This window comes from Lutra lutra, chromosome 1 (assembly GCF_902655055.1).
Source record: "Lutra lutra chromosome 1, mLutLut1.2, whole genome shotgun sequence".
In the NCBI taxonomy this organism is placed as follows: domain Eukaryota; kingdom Metazoa; phylum Chordata; class Mammalia; order Carnivora; family Mustelidae; genus Lutra; species Lutra lutra.
In genome coordinates, this window is record NC_062278.1 from 211,148,637 (window position 1) to 211,168,008 (window position 19,372).

At 55.1% G+C, this 19,372-nt stretch overlaps 1 protein-coding gene across 1 annotated transcript; it reads right to left on the minus strand.

Moving 5' to 3' along the window:
• Positions 1-1,603: 1,603 nt before the first annotated feature.
• Positions 1,604-19,151, minus strand: RAB8A (RAB8A, member RAS oncogene family). Its single transcript, XM_047698954.1, has 8 exons — positions 18,931-19,151; positions 14,396-14,456; positions 12,454-12,514; positions 10,335-10,412; positions 8,740-8,829; positions 8,064-8,129; positions 6,532-6,582; positions 1,604-3,079 (listed from the first exon to the last, which is right to left on the minus strand). The coding sequence occupies exons 1-8, from the start codon at positions 19,052-19,054 to the stop codon at positions 2,987-2,989; spliced, it is 624 nt and encodes a 207-aa protein (XP_047554910.1). The 5' UTR covers positions 19,055-19,151; the 3' UTR covers positions 1,604-2,986.
• Between the last annotated feature and the right edge of the window lie 221 nt (positions 19,152-19,372).

A 19,372-nucleotide genomic window follows, 5' to 3' on the forward strand; every position in this document is an offset into this window, starting at 1 on the left:
TGCCCAGCCGGAGCCTGCGGTCCACCGGGAGATGGTTATTGCATGAGCCCCAACACGGGAAAGGCTTGCACAAGAGGGAGCAGCTAGGGCAAAGGCTTGGGTTAGGAATACACCGGGCACGTTGGAGAAACAGGTAGCTTGGGGGCCCAAAGGTGGAAATAAGCGAACGTCCACTGGTAGATGAACAGATCAAGAGAACATGGTCCGTGCACACAACGGAACATCACTCAGCCATAAAAAGGAATGCAGCCCCAATACGCACAACAGGATGGATCTAGAGAACCACGCGGAGCAGAAGAGGCCTGATCCAAAAGGCCATACGGTGTAAGATTTCATTTACACAGTGTCCAGAACAGACAAATACAGAAACAGAAAGACTAATGAATGTGGGAGGCTGCGGCATGGGGAGTGACTGCTCATGGGGATGCGGTGACGAAAACGTTCCAAAATGGACTGTGGCGACAGTCGTGCAACTCTGGGAGCACACTGAAGACTGCTTACTTGCACCTTGGTTTTGTGGGCGGATGGTCCCGTGTGTGAATTACATCTCAATTAAGATGTTATGGAAGAAAATAAGAAGTCGTGTCATCTCTGCTGGTTCAAGGGGACAAGACCTGAGGAGCCACTTCTCTGCATGCCACCACATCGAAGGCCTAGTGACTGCAGAAAAGGGTGGGTCTAACACAGGTCTGAGTTCAAGGACGCCAGCCTGACCTGGTTGGGAGCAACGGGGACAAAACTGGGGCCTCATGGGGCAAATGCTGCAAGCTCAGAGCCAGAGCTATTTATCTGACTTGTGCCCTGTAGAGAGACAAGATGTGAAGGGAGGTGGGGGTTTTCCTCTTGGGGTGCAAGACGGATAGTGAGGCTAACAATGAGGACGATGAGCACGACGTGGCCAGCAGCTCAACACCCAGTGCTTACCGGGCGTCCATCCCAGTCTGAGATGCACTAGCTTGCTGGCTCGTGCCTATTTGACTGGCAAGGGGACTGGGGCTCTCAGCCCGCCACTGTGCTGTGGGGAGGACAGGGGCTCAGAACCCAGCACTCTACGTGGCAAAACGGGTGCTAGCAAGGATCCAGACGAGAGGACGGTGGGGGCACGGTGGGGTCTGAGGTTGGCCAGGCTGGCTTAACAGGGGACATGGTGCCCCCCAGTGGTGCTGTGGGTGCGTACACCTCTCTGTTCTCCTTGGGTGGTGGGGGGAGGGTGCAATGGTGAGGGCAGAGCCAGGGGTCGGGAAGCTTCTTCTTCCAAGTCAGGCTTTTGGTCACAGTTATATCTCCTCAGAGCTCGGGGTAACCAACCTCCTGCGCTTTGATCCTGTCTAGACCTGGGGTAAGAGCAAACCTGGCACACCTTGAGGAGCAGACGAGAGCCAAGACACTCGAGTGTGGAACAGGTGTGGAGGCCCTGCCAGCCGAGCCTGTGCTTTAAGTAACAGGTCTCCCGGGGACCCCTGACCCAACACCTGGCCATACCCGTGTACCTCCAGGAACATGTGGACATAAAAATCCATTAACTTGAATCTGTTCCAATCTCTGATTTTACAGATGAAATTAAAACCAAGAAATAAGATAAGCTGTTAAAAAAAAAACCCCGTTAACTTTAAAATGAGCTTTAATTTGTCTTCCGTAAGTGCATTTATCCATGTAAACAGAGCATGTTAAGAGATTTCAGGGGAGAGCCGACTATTGCTGGTATGTTGGTTTTAATTCACAAAAGAAAAAAACTACAACGCCAATGGCTTGGACTGACAGCAGCTTGGGGGGGGGGGTAGCGAAGACGGGGGGGGGGCCAGAAAGAGAAAGAAAGGTTCCCGGGTGACACCCCTCCGACCTGGTTACCTGGTCCCAGTTGCACAGTCTCCACAGGAGGGCAGAGCTGTCACAACACAACCAGGTGACGGCAGTTAAAACCAACTCAACTGCTCTGCGCTCAGTCTGGCGCCTGTGCCCCGGCCCAGGCCAAGCGCAGCCTCACGCTCCCAGCCCGCCAGGCCAAGAGGTGGGCCCGAGCTCCGTCACCTGGGTCTGCCGCTGGAAATCAAAGACGGAATCATTTCATGACACTACAGATCTGGAAAAATAAAAATCTCAGCTAGAAAGGATGTCCGATTTGGAGACAAAGGGAGGGAAGAGGCGTGGGGGGGGCGCTTGGGTGGGGGGCAAGAGGCAGATGCCCCAAGCACAGGTGGACCATGTGTGGTTGTGCGTTCGGGGTCACCTGTGGCCCATGTGGTGTCCCCTCGGTGCTCAGATGGGGAATGCCAAGAGGCCCAGTGACCACGCCCGAGGCCTCGCTGGACTACAGACCAGCACCTGGCTGTGAACAGGAAGGGCCACCCCACGCTTCTTTCCTCAGGATTTCCGTAATTTGTGCTTCCCTTTGGTTTGGTTTGACAGTTGCAAAGAAGGCGGGGGGGGGGGGGGGGAGAAAGGGAATGGTTTTTGTCACTTGTCCAAAACTGACAGAAGAAAGTAGGCGTCAGATGTGCTAGGTGGACGCTTCGTGGGCCCGGCATGCGTCCCCTCGCTCAGGGTGTGGGGCCTGGAACTCCCGGAACCCTCACTGGCCTCTGGGGGCCTGGCTTCTGTGGTGGGGCTGTGAACGGGCTTTCCGGTGGGGCTTTAGTTGTGCTGCAGTGAGATGAGGATTAAAGGCCTGGAGGCGGAGGCCCGCCATGTTGGCTGACGTTCATGGTCACACCTCAACTCCGTCTTTCTCTCTGATTATGCGACGAGAGGGCCCGTTCAGCAGACATTGAGGGAAAAATCGCAAATTCTTAACTTATTCCGTCTCCAAAGTTGAAAAAGATCAGTTACTAAAATAAACAATTTCTCAATTGTGTCTGGTGGCCATGGGCCCAGGGGCCGCGGCACGGCAGGGAGTGTTGGAGGGGGAGGGCCCCGGCTGAGTGAGGGCCTCACTCAGGACAGGCACAGTCAGCTCGGCTGAGCGAGGCTCAGAGTAAGGCAGTGCTCCTCACAGAAGAACACATCGGAAAAAGCTGCTCCTCTTCTGCTGGTCTGGTGTGATTTTGACTCCCTGGTTGCTCCCTTGGGGACTGTTGCCTTCCTGAAATGGCAAAAGGTTTTCTGAGGTCATGGCTGAGCATCAGCTCTACGGCTCTTAACCAACCAGCCAACCAGCCAACGAACCAACCAACCACCCATCTGCCAGTCCATCCACCCCTCCATCCCCTCCCATTCGTCAAACTCTGTCACTTTCCAACCAGCCAACCATCCAACTGTCCCTTCCAACTGACCACTCACTTTTCTCAGACCCATTCATCTGCTACCTACCTTTCCTTTCCAACCAACCATTCTTTCAATCCCTTACTCGCCTGCCCATCCCCCCTCTCCCATTCACCCCTTCAACATAGTTCCCATTTGCTCACTGCCCCCTGCCCCTTCCTTTCAATCCATCTACCCACTATGCTGAGTCCCTCGCAGTGAGGCAGCCCAGGGGCGGCAGAAAGACTGCCCTCTGGGATTGGGGGGCAGGGAAGGAGAGTTGGGTTCAAGGTCACTATGCCACTCACACCTGGCTGATCTCCATGTCCCTGTGCCAAGGCTCTGACTTGTCTACCTTCTGCCCCACAGCTGGTATTATAGGCCCTATGCTCTAATCTTGTCCACTCGATCCATACTGAAACCCACCCATACTCCCCCATTCTCGGGGGAGTGCCCTAAACCCCTCACCCAGCATCTGAACCCTCTGCCTGTGATCCAGAAGAACCTATTTTCTCCCATTCCACCCTGTTTGCATGGCTTGGTCCCCTTTTCTTTGACTAATTCCTTCTCATCTTTCTGCTCTTAAGTAACACCTGAATTTATTCAAGTAGCCATCAAGGCCTATGCTGTGCTAGATCCTTGTGTGGGCACTGGGCATGCGGTGGTGGGCAAATGGTCCAGCCTTGGGGAGCTCACATTGTATAGGGCAGACAAATCATACGGGTCAACAAAAAAGCAGTGATTTCCCACAGCAGTGAGTAATGAGCGACAGGACAGGCAGAAGGTGGAGAAGCGTTTCAATGGTGGTGTCTGAACAGAGGCCTCGTGAAGTGAGGCCAGGGACAGTCCAGGGGCACAATTGTGGTCGGCGGAGTAACTACCCCCAAGATGTCCACACCCTCGTCCCTGGAACTTGTGCAGAAGGAAATCTGACATGGCAGAGGGACTCTGCACATGTGACTGAGCTGAGAGCACAGCCTGGATCACCTGGGGGCGGGGGGCATGGAACTCTGAGAGCAGAGCAAATTCCCAGCTGCGGTGGAGAGAACGGGAACGGAGGAAGCAGGGTCAGAGAGATGCTGAGTGGCTCGGAAGATGCAGGAAGGGCTCACAAGACAAGGAATGGCTTCCAGGAGCGGGACGAGGCGAGTTCTCCCCTGGGGCCTCCAGGGATGAGGGCACCCCTGCCGACACCTTGGTCTTAGTCTGCTGAGATCTGTCTCCGACTGGTGACCTCCAGAATTTTTACACACGTGCATTTTGGATGCTGCTGAAAGTGTTATGGGAATTTGCTACGGGAGCCCCAGGATGCTGGCGCAAGAGGGGAGCACCCCAGGTGGAGGGGAAAGTTCAAAGGAACGTGAGGGGTTCAAGGAACGGGAAAGGGCCCGTGTGGCTGCAGCAGACGACAGGGAAGCAGCAGGGTGAGAAGGCGGAGAGGGTGGCAGCGGCCTGGGCAGTGCGGAGTTTGCTCTCAGTGCAGCGAAGAGTGCTGGGCTGCGCAGAGCAGGAGAGGCCCAGAGGTCTGCCAGCAGGGTGGTTGGGGCCAAGCCTGGCTTTCTATGATGCTCTCAAGAGAGAAGACAGGGGTGGGCAGAGCTGGCCGCATCCCTGATGTGACAGACAGGAACTTGCAGCTCGGAGATAAACAGGTTCTGGAGAGCTAACGCACTGCACAGTGATTACAGTCAACAGTACTCTGTTGACTCTATTGCACCGTGTTATAAACTTCAGAGTTGCTAAGAGACTCGATCTTAATTGTTCTCAACACAAAGAAGGAATGATAATTACGGGAACCCAAACTTGCGCGATGTTACATGTCAATTACATTTCAATTAAAAAGAAAAGGCAGAGCGGAAGTGGTCTGGGGCTGTGACTCTGAATATAAACAAAGGTGTTAGGAAATGAGTAGGAATTTAACCGTCTGTGATTTGCAATCCAGTTCAGAGAAAGAGGAAACGCAAGGACAACGGCTGCACACCATCTTCATACAGCACGTCCAGAGGCCACCTACAGGCCACGGAAAGCAGAGCGTCACCACACGCTTAGTGTAACTGCCAGGGCGGAAGCGTCAAGAGAGATCACCAAGAATCACAATTTTACGTCACACTGAAGAGGAAAGAAAGGATAGGAAAACGACAAGCTGTTGCTGGTCAGTGTATCTGTGCACAAGGACGGCTTCTTGTTTCGGCCAAGGGGCTGCTACTAATCAATCCTATTCCTTATGATTCCATTCACGGCTGCTGAGAATTACGAAGGCACATCTTAAATCAGATGTGAACTACCTGAGCGGTGTTTTGTGTCATATGTGACCTCGTATGTGACCAGATGTGACTCAAGTGACAAACGGCTTTACGCTCTCATATCTGACGATGAAAGGTGGGAAAGGGCCAGGAAAGAGGGGCCAAAGAGAGGCTGGAGACTCTGGGGCAACACTCTCAGCAGCCTTTAGGTGCTCAACATGCCCGAAGTACAGCCAACTGTGTAGACATGACCAAAGGCGGCACTAAAAATACTAGTGCCTGGGACTATGAAGCAAGAAAGCCAGAAAAAGAACAAAAGGGTGGATGGAGAGGGATCCAGGCAGGACCCCTCTGAGGCCCCAGGGCCCTGGGACACACTGAAGGTCACAGAGCTGTCCCGACCTATAGCATTGGAGGTGGACTCAAGATGGAGAGCCGGTGGCTGTCAGACACAGCCCTGCTGGCAGACTCATCCCGGGGTGGGCTATGGTTCTGGGCCTGCATGCAGCTTTTCTGCAGGAGGCTCTCTCCTTATGCATGCCATCTCCCAGGCAGGATGGAAGGGGCTGTGTGTTTCCTGCCAGCCTGTGTGCTCAGCGGGCAGCACTGGGCATGGAGCAGCTCCGAGCCACATAAGAAGGATGGAACAAAGCAGTGCCTCTGGGTGCGAGGGCCCAAACCTCTCCCGCTAGCCCTTGCCCCTTTTCCAGAGATGCCCTGCTGGGTCTGGCTGGTCCCCGACAAGCAGGATCTGCCCTGGGGATACAACACAGCACTGAAGCCAAGGACGGCTGGCTCCAACAAGGACCGGAGCAAGGATTCAAAAAGGACATACACTTGGGGTGCCTGAGTGGCTCAGTGGGTTAAGCCTCTGCCTTTGGCTCAGGTCATGATCTCAGGGTCCTGGGATCGAGCCCCGCATCAGGCTCTCTGCTCAGCAGGGAGCCTGCTTCCTCCTCTCTCTCTGCCTGCCTCTCTGCCTACTTGTGATCTCTGTCAAATAAATAAATAAAACCTTCAAAAAAAAAAGAAAAAAAGGACATACACTCACCAATTTTTTGTCCATTTTTGCTTTGATGTCTCTGGCGAGAGTGAAAAATGCCTGTGGAATAAACGTGTCATTAGTGCCCCTGAAGCAGGGGACAGAGAGGGGCTTGTTGGTTCTGGGCCACCCCCCATGCAGAAGTGGTGGGACCGTGGAGTGGGCAGGGGGGCAGCATTAGGGCAGCTCCCTGGGTGTGGGTGTCCCCTGCCCAGCCCCATCTCCTGCTGCTACCGGGCTACTCCTGCCAACCTGGACTACTACCTCCCCTGGGCCAATGACCTGGGATGAGGGGACACCATGACTGGACAGAAAGGACACTCAGGTTCAAAGGGGTGAGTGACTTGTCTGAAGGCACACAGTGCCTAATTGACAGAGCTAGAAGGATCCAGGAGGACGACCTAGCTTTCCATCCCCAACTCCTGTGTTCTGTCCAGTTTCGCCCCTGCTTCTGATGGTCGGGGCAGAGAGAAAGCCATTCTTGGGGTGCCTGGGTGGCTCAGTGGGTTAAAGCCTCTGCCTTCGGCTCAGGTCATGGTCTCGGGGTCCTGGGATCGAGCCCCGCATCGGGCTCTCTGCTCAGCGAGGAGCCTGCTTCCCCCTCTCTCTCTGCCTACCTCTCTGCCTACTTGTGATCTCTGTCTGTCAAATAAATAAATAAATAAAATAGTTTAAAAAAAAAAAAAAAAGAAAAAAAAGAAAGCCATTCTTAGCCCAATAAGCTTCATTTCCCTGCCAGCAGGGAGGCCTGGAAAGGCTGGTACTGGGTGAAAGGTTTCTCTCCCCATGCTCTTCTGGGGGCCACATGATGTGGGAAGTTCTATTGTAGAGGGCGACCTGGGGTGCTAAGGAAACCCAAAGGGGGAGGGGCCCAAGGGTCTGAGGGACAAGAGGCTTCCCCGGGGAAGGCTCACTTGGGCAGGGCTCTGAGGGAGAAGGGGGTACAAGGAGGGTGCCACACAGGTGGCATGGCATGGAGGGTGCTGGGGCTGGTCAGGGAGGGCCTTCTGTGCCAGGTGTACTGGGTTGAGCTCAGCAGTGACAGGGGAGACCCACTGTAGGAAGATCACCGGGGCGGTGGGACAGAGGTGGGCGGGTTAGCTGTGAGGCCTGCATGCCCATGGAGAAGAAAGGGTGGTGTGGGCCAAAGCTTAGCCAGGGCTCCCTGCTCCATCTGGGCTGTGACCAGGGCCTGTCTGAGGGTGGCATGGCCAAGAGCACAAACTTGGAGCCAGGCCTAGGCACCAGTCAGCTAGGTCTGTCCGAGGCTCAGTTTCTCCATCTGCAAAACTGTGCCTGCTGCCCAGGGCTGCCCAAGAGCCATTGAGGTAATGTCCTGGGGGGCCAGCTGGGGCCCGCACCTGCTGATGTCACAACACAGCAGCGGTTCCCCCAAAGGTCCTGGCACATGGCACTGTCCGAAAAGTGCCTCCGGGCCAGCCGGCTGATAAAGGAGCCCAGAGCCTGAGGTCAGAGCCTCCCCAGAGGGTGCAGCCTGTTCCTCAGCCTAGAGGGGTCCATGCCGTGGGCCCGGGACTCACATTCTCCACGTTGATGTTGGCCTTTGCACTTGTCTCCATGAACTTGATTCCATAGTCCAGGGCCAGCTGTGAGGAAGGGAGACACACATGTCCACCTCAGCCACCAAGCACCCCTGAACCACACAAACCACCAAGTGGGGAGCAAGGAAGCTGTGGGGGGGCTCTCAGGCCATGGACGTGACCTCCTGGGCTGCTCCCTCAAGCCCCCCGTGGACAGTAGGTGGTGAATGGGTGAATGTCTCTGGCAGGAAGATGGAGGGGCCCGGCTCAAACCACAGCTCTGTCCTCTGTTCCCTGTGGTCTCAGCAGGTTCCCACCAGATGCCTTCTGGGGGCACACAGCGCACACCCCAGAAGCCCTCGCCCTTTCAGTCTTTAGACAGAACCCCAGCCAGGTGAGTGCTTTTCCCGCTCTCTTCCCAAAGAAAGCACCCCACCGGTGCAACCAATGTGTCCTGCTTTGCCTCGTGAAGTCCTGAGTCCCAGACCCCGAGTTTTACACAAGCCAGGATGGCGGGTCAGTATATGCTCAGAAAGACGGTGAAGGAGTCGCCCCCACTCCATCAGTGAGCAATTGGGGACCCTTTGGGCCAGAACAGGTCTCCATGCAGAGAACCCTAAAACCCCGAGGTCCCTCTGCCATGAGGCGCCAGGTCCAAGCTGACTGCCATGCCCACCTTTTCTCCCCGTTCCTTGGAAACTTGTCTCTTGTCGTTCACATCACACTTGTTCCCGAGTATCATCTTTTCGACATCTGCAGAAGCATGCTGGGGTGGAGGGGCAGACGGGGGGGTGAGAGGTCAGATGGGACTACAGGCCAACACGCAGTCTGTCCTGAAATGAGGGTGGTGGCCCAAGACTGCTAGCACACCCTTGTACTGGTGACAAGCTGAAGCTCAGAGAGGCTGAGTGGCCTGTCCCATGTCACACAGCCAATACAAGGGCAGAGTCCAGGTTCGACTAGTACTCTGACCAAGCACATGCCTTCTGGTTGCTGAGGACAGCTTCTCTATGGGCCGTGTCGTCACCCAGGTTCCGAGGCCATCCTTGGGCTCCTGGCAGGGCCCGGCCTATGGGAGGTAAGCAAGGCTGGCCATTTCTCTCTGCTTGCCTCCCTCCCTCTCTGGATCCTCCGGCAGAGGCCCCAGCTGCTGTCCTGGGACCTTCTGCCCCACTCCAGCTCTCTCTGTTTAGGCTCTGAAGTGGGCAACACCTGTTTGCCCCCCCCCACCTCAGCCAGCCCTGGGTGCTTCCCTATCCCCTGGTGCTCTGACAACTGCCCTCCCCACCCCCCATGCCGTGCCTGAACAGGACTCTTCCTCCAATTTTCCCCAGGCCCCAGTGGAGGAGACAGTGCCTCCCGAGGGACTGGGGTATGGAAAAGGGCCTTCTTTGTGTAGCTCAGGTCTGGTCTTGGTGAGACATGCTTCCCCGCTCCCTGCCCAACTTCCTGTTAACCGCAAGGCCCCCTCTTGGCTGGAACACTGAATTTCCACAAAGACCAATGGGAGCGGTTCCTTGTCCTCCGCCAGGGCCCAGCCTCCAGCCAGCCAGTGTGGGGCTGTCAGGAAGGCGGCCTGGTGCCACTGCTCACAGACGCCAGTGGTAACGGGACCTTTGGTCGTGGCTTTATGGATGGTTGAAGTCCTCTGGCTGCACCTCTGACCCGAAGCCCCACCTGATGAGTCATCAAGAGCCATAAGTGCCATCGTCCAAGAAGGCTTGGCAGGTGACAGCTGGAAGGCGAGGACACCAGCTTTGGGACTGGGAGGTGGGGCTAGCTGCCTTCTTTTCCCTCCTCGGTTCCAGGTCTTCCCTCCAGGCCAGCTGTAGTCAAAGAGCTACTGGCCTGAACACAGGTAGCTCAGACCAGCTCACACCCTTCTCTGCTGGAACTCAGTACAAACTGAAATGCCTTCTGACCACGTCCACCCAACACAAGGGTCACACCTATTCTAGAACCTTCCTTTTCTAGATAGCACCAAATGCTCACGGTGATCAAGAACTCGGATACCCCTTCTCTCATGACTGAGACACTGCCCAGACCCAACAGCCCCGCTGGGGAAATGGGCTCTTGGGGCCTCCCTGTGATGAGGCCAGGCCCATGTCTCCAGGGTCAGTCCCCATCCCAGGTATTTTCCTAGCTACAGGGCTCTTGGCAAGTGACTTCTAGGGATCTCAGTGACCTAATCCGTGGCCAGGCAGCTCTGGGGCGGGGACTGAGAAGAGACATGTATGAAGTTCCTGTGCCACGGGAGAGGTTGAGCCTTACCTCCTCAATGTTCCGAATCCAGTTCCGGATGTTGTCAAAGGACTTCTCATTGGTGATGTCATAGACCAGCATGATGCCCTGAGCGGAGGGAGTGACACGTGAGCTGGATAAGCTGCGAGCTGCAGGGGAGGCCCCCCAGCAAGGTGGGGGCGCTGGGACTGGCCCCAACAGGACACCCCTCCCACTAACTGCCTCTACTCCACCCCTGGGTCCCATACCCCCTTCTGCTGGACTGCAGCACCAGCTCCTCCCCAGTCTCCCAGGCTCTCGTCCTTTCTACTGAGCCACTGAGGGGACCCTTCACCCTCCAGACCATCTCCCACCACCCCAGGGCCAGCAGGGTAAGTCTGGCCCACACCCAGCAGCCCGTGAGGTGTTGCTGACCTCCCAGCCTCATGTCCCACAGCTCCCTGCCCCGCATGCTGTGCTCCATGGGCCCAGCGCCCGCTGGGCTCCCCCTCACGCCCCTCCTCTGCCGTGCTCAGCCTCCCCCCCGCCACTGCCACCCTCCCCCCGGCCCGAGTCACCTCTGGGCACTCCAGGATGACTTCTTGTCTGGCACCTACTGCAGTAGGGTCTCCCTGGACCAGGACCCAGGGTCCTGGTCACATGGGTGCCACCACCCCCACTATACAGACAAGGACCTTGAGGTGGGGGGATGGCTAGGCCTGTCTCCCGTCCCATTTGAGAGTAAAGGGCACAACTGAGGCCTGAACCCCTGGATGGCCTGATGCTGACACCCTTCTGCGTTCTGGTGGGGGGCCAGCTTGGAGCAAGGGGCTGGGCAGCACTGAGGCCCCTGAGGTTCCATAACCAATGCGTGAGCACCCACGGGACAGTCCAGGGGTCCCCATGATCTTGTTGCCATCACCGAGCAGGGCAAATATCCTTGTTTGATACAAGGGAAACTGAGGCACACAGAAAAGACCTTTAAGACTGAAGCCCAGGCAAGGCTAACTCTGAAGAAGCTGATCACACCAGCCCTTGTCAGGAACGTCCCCGGGCCCTCCTTGGGACCAAGCAATGCTGAGGGCCACCTCTGCGGTCCAATGGGGTCAGCTGTCCTGCCCCAGCCTGGCTTACTCTATTCCCTCAGGCTACCCTGCCAAGGGCACAGCCCTGCACCCGTGACCTCTCTGGCGCTGGCTAAGACATCTCTGAAGCTGTCTGAGTCTGCAGAGTAAGAACACAGGCTGTCGGTGCTGGGGTGGGAGGTGGGTATCATGGGGAGGACATGTGACAAAACCTCAAAGGTGTGAGAGAGCCTCCGCAATCCTAAAACCCAGCCATGAACCCGAGAGGACGCATGGCAGACTTGTAGCCTGCCACAACCATGGCCATGGCCGGACCCCTCAAAAATGCCTCCTAGGGGCCCTTTCCCAGGGCCTCTTGGAGAAACTGAACAGAAGCCACTTGTGGGATAACTCGGTGGTGGTTTCAGCAGCCGCACTGTCCACCACACACCAGCAGAGGCCAGCGTGAATAGAAGACGCCGGCGTGCAGACTCTGTAAGTCAAGCATCCCTTGCCCAGCAGCTGCCCTCCTCAAGGCCCTCGAGGGCAGGAACTCAGCCCATTCCAGGTCCTCCTCTATGTCTACCTCAGGCCTGGCCTTGAGAAGGTGCTCAGTAGAAGTACTGGAGGGATGAGGAGCAAGTCTTCCTATCACAGCACCCCACCTCTGGCCTTGGTGACAAATCTAACGGCCAAAAGCCCAGAGCAAGTCAGGTCCTGGATAATCTTCAAGTCTTTGGGTGCAGATTCCATAGAGACTACGTGGGCCACGTGAACACTCCTAAGTGTTGGGGCATGCCATCTCCAATTTCACTGACCTCACCTGGAAGAACCGGCTTCCTGGGTCTTCCCTCATCCCCGAAGAATTAGGTTTCCTTAAACCCTGCATTGTCTCTAAAGCAGAAGGGGGATGTATGTGGGGGCAGGGCACACTGCCTTCTCCTGAAACTAACCTGGGACCGAGGACCCCTAAGACGCCTGAGCGTGGGCTCCCCAGAAACGTCCAGGCTTTGGTATTCAAGATGGTGATGTTCATTTTGACAAAAAAAAAAAAAAAAAAGAAAAGAAAGAAAAACAAAGAAAAGGAAGCAAAAACCAATCCATACCATTGCGCCCCTGTAGTAGGCTGTTGTGATCGTCCGAAACCGTTCCTGACCAGCTGTGTCCCTAAAGGAGAAGAAGGGATACCGGTGATGGCGAACATCAATAACCATTACAGTGGCAGCAGGAGACATTTTCCCAGGATGGACACACTGCTTTCTCACGAGTCATTTCCTAATTCACCGTCCTGCCATGGGGCAGCACCTCCATTCTCCCTATTCCTACAGAGAAGGAAACGGTGATTCAAGAGGTGTCCTGTTGGGCGTAAAGTCATGTCTTATGCCCCCCATGACTCCTCTGGTTCCTGGGGCTTCTCCCCAGAGTTTCTGGGTCACCAAAGAGGCAAATCAGATATTATCTGTGAAACTCCAGGGCCACAAGGGTCTGGAAAGGCTTGGCTACACGGCAGGAGGGCTGGGCTGGGCAACCTCAGGGGGGCCCAGAAGCACTTCTACACTTGCTGTTTTGGTGGAGGCCAAGGAGAAAGCCCTCTGTCATCGGGACAGAGGTGACACCAGGCTGAGACACGCTACGCCCAGCCCCGCTCCTGGCATGGGAGGTATTCAGTGTTTGGGATAAAGGGGACTTTACGGATTGGTGGCAGAGCCAGGGCAAGACCCAAGTCTTTTGTCTCTAGACCCATGGTTCCTTTCACGACCCCCCACCTGCTTCCTCCCCTGCCGAGGGCTCTCTGTCTGGACCGCACAGAAGTGCCTCACTTGGGCCTCTGTTCACTTTCTGATGACAAAAGCAGGTGACATCCGTGGTTACGGACAGTCATTTTATTTCCAACCATGGCCCTAGTCTAAAAAGGTTATGAAAGTTGTTAACCCCGAGGAGACTGCTAAGAGCAGAAGACGGAAGAGAGGGGAAGAGGAAAGCGAAACTTCTACCTCCTGTCCCAGTGTCACTTTGGACCTCGGGCACAGAGGCTGCTGGGAGCCATGTGTGGCAGGTAGAGGCACTTTTGGAGGCAGCCAGCAACTGCCTGATTCCCAACAGACAAGGGTTAGGCCTCATCCAGGTTTGGGACTCTGGAGTCTGATCGAGTCCAAGGCGAATGCCACGGAAGCCGAGGGGACATACTTGGCAAGCAGGGCAATGCCCGCGCTCTGACACCGGGTGAGGGAGACAGGCTGCAGGGAGGGTAGCTCTGTGGCCCATCATAGGGCACCCCCTCCCACCACAGGGGTAGCTGGGGCCGAGAGACTGCACCACCCTCTCAAACAGGACTTCTCTCTAACTCTGCTCAGGGCACATACTTCCCTGTCAGTGACGTGGTATGGGGAGGGAACTCCCCTCCATCTGACCGGCTAAGCTCAGCCTTCCTGGCGCCACGGGCTACAGACCACAGTCAGCGTCAGTAACAGGGACTCACTATGCTTCTAATTTAAAAATCATGAAAAATCGGCCCCAGGTCAGTGGAATGGCCATGGGTCTTACCATTGGGTCTGGGTGTCAGTCTATTTTTGGTTCGGGGGTTTCGGGTCTGTGTGTTAGAGAAGTAAGGCCTGGGCTGCCCCAGGACAGAAAAGAGGAAATGATGTCTGGCCTCCTTTAGTGACCTGACAGGCTCAAAGAGGAAACACTGGGCTGGGGAATTTCGCTGGGCTGGGGAATTTCGCTGCCCTGCAGCCTTCACCGCTGCCTGGGCACAGAGAGCACTCTCCAAGTTTAATGGAAGTAGGCCACCGAGAAGCCCAGAATCAGCTGTGCCCACATCTGAATGCTGAGCTAACCAGGACTGGCAGCTCTGTCCCCAGAAGGTGCTGACACAGACTCCAGGGCCCAGTAACCAGCAGAGCACAGTCCCTGAGGTTTCTGAAGAAAAGCCTGATTTGTACGGCAGGGCCAAAGAGATGGAGGCCATGGTCACGGGAAGGGGGAAAGAGGTACCAGGGTTTCTGGCTCAAAGCACTCATGGGTGAAGGTGGCAATGACGCTTACCATATCTGTAGCTTAATTCTCTTGCCATCGAGTTCTATGGTCCTAATTTTAAAGTCAATTCCTAAAAGAAAAGAAAAAAAGGCATGTCACCGTCAGCCCATTTCCCAAGCTGCATCCAAGGCGGGCACTGCCAGCCTGGGTGGGTAACGGCATCCACAGCTTCCACAGCACCCGTCTGGCACCGGGCACGTGGGATCTCGGAATCTCCCACAACAGATCTGGAGGCACCTGGAGAACTTTCTCCTTTCATAGAAGGGGAGGCTGAGGTTCAGAGCTGGCAGGCAAACCCAGGTACTTCAGGTGCCAAAGCCTTGTTCTATCCCCTCTCCCCACAGGGCCTCCTCTGGGGCTAAGCCTCTATAGGACACTTTGCTGGCCAGAGCCCCATGCTTCCGGCCACCCAGCACCAGGCCCTTCAGGCACACAGGGCATGGAGCCCCATGACACCCCAAGATATTGCTCCCATGGCCTCCAGGCCTCTAGCTTTCCCACCTGCTGTTCCTTCTCTGTCGGTGGTCCCCACCCCACCCACCTGTCAGCCCAACAAACTCACTCTCTCAGGCCATGCTGGAAGGTTACCTTCCAAGAAGCTTTCCTGCCCCTGCCCCTCTTGTCCCCTTTCCCCAAGACCAGGGTGACCCCTCAGCCTCTTCAGCTATTCTCCAGGCTCCTACCCCCTCGGTCCCCTCCCAGGCTTTCCAAACCACAATCATGTCACAAAGCTAACCTCTGTTCCAAACCTTTTAGGGTGTCTGCCAATGGATGGATGAACGAAATGGAGCCCATCCATACTACTATTGAGTCATGAAAAGGAACAAAGCCCCAACACACGCTGCAACATGGATGAACCTTGAGAACATCATGCTGAGAGCAAGAAGCCAGACAGGAAAGGTCACAGAGCGTAGGACCCCATTCGTATGAACTTTCCAGAACAGGCAAATCCAGACAAACAGGAGATCAGCGGTTGCCAGAGGTTGCAGAGGGAATGGGAGATTCAGGGGATTGACTTCTTTTGGGAGGCTTTTTGTCATAACAAAAACGTTCTAGAATTGGGTGCAGTGATGGCTGTACAACTCTGTGAATATACTAAAAGCTTTTTAGTATATTGTATACTTGTATGCTTTAAATGGATGAACTCTACAGTTCAGGAATTGTGTATCAATAAAACTGTTAAAAAAAAAAAAAGCCAAAATAGTTTCCACTGGCTTTCCACCACCCCCGTGGCCCCAGAAAAAAGTGAGAAGGGTGGCATGTGCACTCCCAGGTTCTGCCCAGCCCGGTCACCTCTCCGCACCTGTGGCTCATGTGACTGTTTCCTAAATACCCCAAGATCTGGCCTGGGGCTCTCTGCTTTGCTCTTTCTGTTCTTGCAACGTTGCTGCCTTCCAGTTACCTGCCTTACCTCCTCACCGTCCCCCACCCCCCGGCCATTCACTCAGGTCTCTGTTCAAGTCACCTCCTCTGGGGAGCCTTCCTGACCATCCCAGCTCTCTCCTCCCAATCTTTTTCCTCCTTCATGCACTTATCCCTGACAGTGTGTGTTTGTTTATTTGCTCCATGAACCTGGGAATAAATTTGCCCCTCTGAACGGCCTGCATGGAGGGCAAACAGCCCAGATCTCTGCTCGTGAAGCCATGAGGCTGAAGCCTGGCTTGACCCCTCAGAACTGATCATGGGGATGCTAATTCCATCCCTGCCCACCTCAGAAAGTGTCCAGGGGGCCACAGGGAATGTCGGCCTGCACATGAAGTTTGCCCACAAGAACATAAGCTCCAGGAGGGCAGGGACTCAGATGTCTCACTCATGGCGGTGTCTCTAGTAACTCAGCATGGCAGAGGCCAACTACGTATTTGCTAGAAGCTGATCACCCAGTCCTGCACACACACCTTGACTACAGGCCTTGTTGCATTTCTGTTTCCCTCTGATTCATCCAAGTCATCTCTGTGGCCCTGGCAGCCCTGCTGGCACATGGCAGGTGTTGGGGAAAGACGGCAGGGCAACAGAACTAAGAGCAACGGGGTCTATGTGGTGCTGCATGGTTTACGATGCACTCTGATGCTACACCATCTGTCTTCCTAAAGGAATGAGTGAATGGGGCCCTGAGGAGGCGGTGGAAGCTGAGCCAGGCAGCAAAGAACCAATTCCAGGAGCCACGGGGCCAAGTTCACACCACAAATGATCGATGGAGCTGATGAGAATAGGCTTTGGCAAAATCAAACATGAGCAGGAAACAAACAGCCACTTAATCCCTGATCTATAAAGAAAACCCAGATGTACACTTAGTGCCAACAGAGAATCACCTTTATGCATTCAGTTGTAGTTCAGGACTAAGAGGCCCAGTGATGCCCCTTCCTAAAACACCCTCCACCTCCTGTCACAGACGCACAGGGACATAGAAAATCAAACACTGTTTCATTGGCAAAGTCCAACAGCATTACTCTGTCCTCTCCTCTTCCTGGGTTTCATTAACACACCAAATTTAATTAGGAAGTGTAAACTTTACAAGGCTAAGAATTATGAGGCCATTACTTCAAGGTCAGTATGAATTAAATTTTCTTAGAAGACAGAGGCCTGCAGGAAAACTACAAATGTAATGAGAATGCCAAGGTGGGGGAGAGGGATTCTGGGTTCAAGGGCCACCTCTACCTTCCCAGGTGACCTTGCCCAAGTCATGTCTTTGTCTGGAAGTGAAGGCCAGTCTCCTCAGAGCCCTTAAGTGCTAGACTGGGTTTTCTGGTCAAGAATTAGAAACCAAACAAAAAAGTCTAATCCCTGAACTAATATCACTAGTGCTGTGCTGAATGGGAAGTTTCTGATGCTGGGAAACAGATCTGGGTTGAGAGCGAGCCACAGCCTGCCAGGAGTTAACATCACTTCCTGATTGGTGAAGATGCAAGGGTTATCCCAAAGTTTGACCTTGGGGTAGCAAAGGGGGAGGAATCAGAAATATCTGTGTCCAAGGATGGGATGCTGCCACTGCAGGGAGCCATCTTGCTTCCTCCAGGTAGCCTCTGGCCATGATGACAACCCTGTATCCACTGTACATTTCTGATCTTCGACCAACCAGGGCACTGGTCAAGGCAGCCAGTGTTACTCCTAAACTGAAGAAACAGGGCTCAGAGAGACTAAGTGCTTATTCAAGGGCAAACAGCAGCTGGAAAGCAGGCATGGCCATTTCCAGTCCAATTCTCTCTACTCTGCATCTGGCGTATAACTGTAAGTGCAGTCCCTAGAGGAGGGCAAGGTTAGAAAGAGCAGATCATCATGGGGTTCAGGGAGATAGGTGAGTGGGTTCAAGTTACACAAGGGTAAAGCAAAATCTGGTCCCTAGGTTTTCCCCATTCAGAATCAACTCCTGGGCTGGAACAAGAATGCAGAGCTCACAGGCCACTTTGCTTGATTGGTGTTAACTTCCAGGTCAAACGTTTTCATATGGGCAATGGCCGTTTTTGTGGCATGGGGAGAAGTGAGCTCCACTTTTGTGGGTATCAGCACTGAGAAGCAACAAGCCAATTCTGTTCAACCACAATGTGGGCTGGCTCTGTGGGAAAGGCTGTTCTGCAGTGACAACCGGTGTCCTGGGCCTCAAGATAGGGAAGTCAGGGCTGTCTGTGGCATCGGCTGATTTTGGTTTCTCACTGAAGTTTTTATCTGGCATCTCCTTGGGGATGACAGGTCCTTGGGCAGGCAGCTGTCACTTGCCATTGCTGTCACCCTCAAGTGATGGAAAGTCCAGCAGAGAAAGCCTCCAGACTCCTCACCATTCCTTCTAGAGGAAATCACCCGTGGGGGAAACAAGGTCAGGGAGAGGGGCTTAACCCCTCAACATGCCAGAGGAAAAGAGCAGGAGAGGGTTGGTTTAAAACAAGTTCTGGTTCTTAGATGGACCAGCGATGCTTGCCCTGGGGGCAAGTGCTCACATCTCTCTGGGATGGTCCAGCCTTGAGTTTTGGAGTTAGACCCACATGAATTCAAATTCCATCTTTGCCACCTGCAGACTGTGACCTTGGGTGTCTCATCCCTCCCTGGACCTAAAATTCCTCATCTGTGAAACGGACTCATAAGAGCACTTAACACTGAACACTGGAGAGTGTGATAATGCACATAAAGCGGTTAGCACACAGTAAATGCTTAATAAGGTCAGATGTCATAGGCCTCTTCCTATGGCCTACTCCCCAGGCTTGTTTTACTTTTGTAAGGTTGAGACTCCAAAAGAACAGCTTCGAGGGCTGCTGCGTGGACAGAACGAGATGACCGGCGCCAGAACCCCAGCCCAAGACACATACTACCTGAGGAGCAAGCTGAGGGCTGGAGCCTCAGTCTCCCTATCTGCAAAATGGGCACTTGGTTCCCCCCCCCCAAAGCCCGGGAACCCCCGAAAGGCGGTGGAGGCGGCTGTTCTTCTCCCCTCCGGTCCCCTCGACCCTCTCAGATCCCTGGATCCGTCCGGCCCAGCCGCTCCCTCAGCCCCAGCCCTTCAGGGGCGCGCCCGGCCCGGGCCTCCGGCGTCCCCGGCCGCTCCCCGGCCCCGCTACCTATGGTGGAGATGAAAGTTGAGTTGAAGGCGTCCTCGGAGAAGCGGAACAGGACACAGGTCTTCCCCACCCCCGAGTCCCCGATCAGCAGCAGCTTGAACAGGTAATCGTAGGTCTTCGCCATATTACACTCTCTCCCCGACGGGAAGTGCGGCCAGCGCCTCGCCACTGGCCGCTAGCCCCGTCCATCAGCGCCGAGCCCGCCCTCTATTGGCTCCCGGCCCGCTGCGCGTCACCGCGGCCCTCGCCCGCTCCCGCGCCCCGCCGGTCGCGGGGAGACCTGGGGAAGGGGCCAGCAAGGAACGGTGCCGGAAGCGGCCCGAGCGCGCCGCTCATTGGTCGGCGCTCGGGACAGGGCGGACTCCAATTGGCCCGCAGTGAAGAGTCGGGGGCTTCAAAAGAAGACCAGCAGGAGGCGTGGCATCCCGGGTCCCCGCCTTCT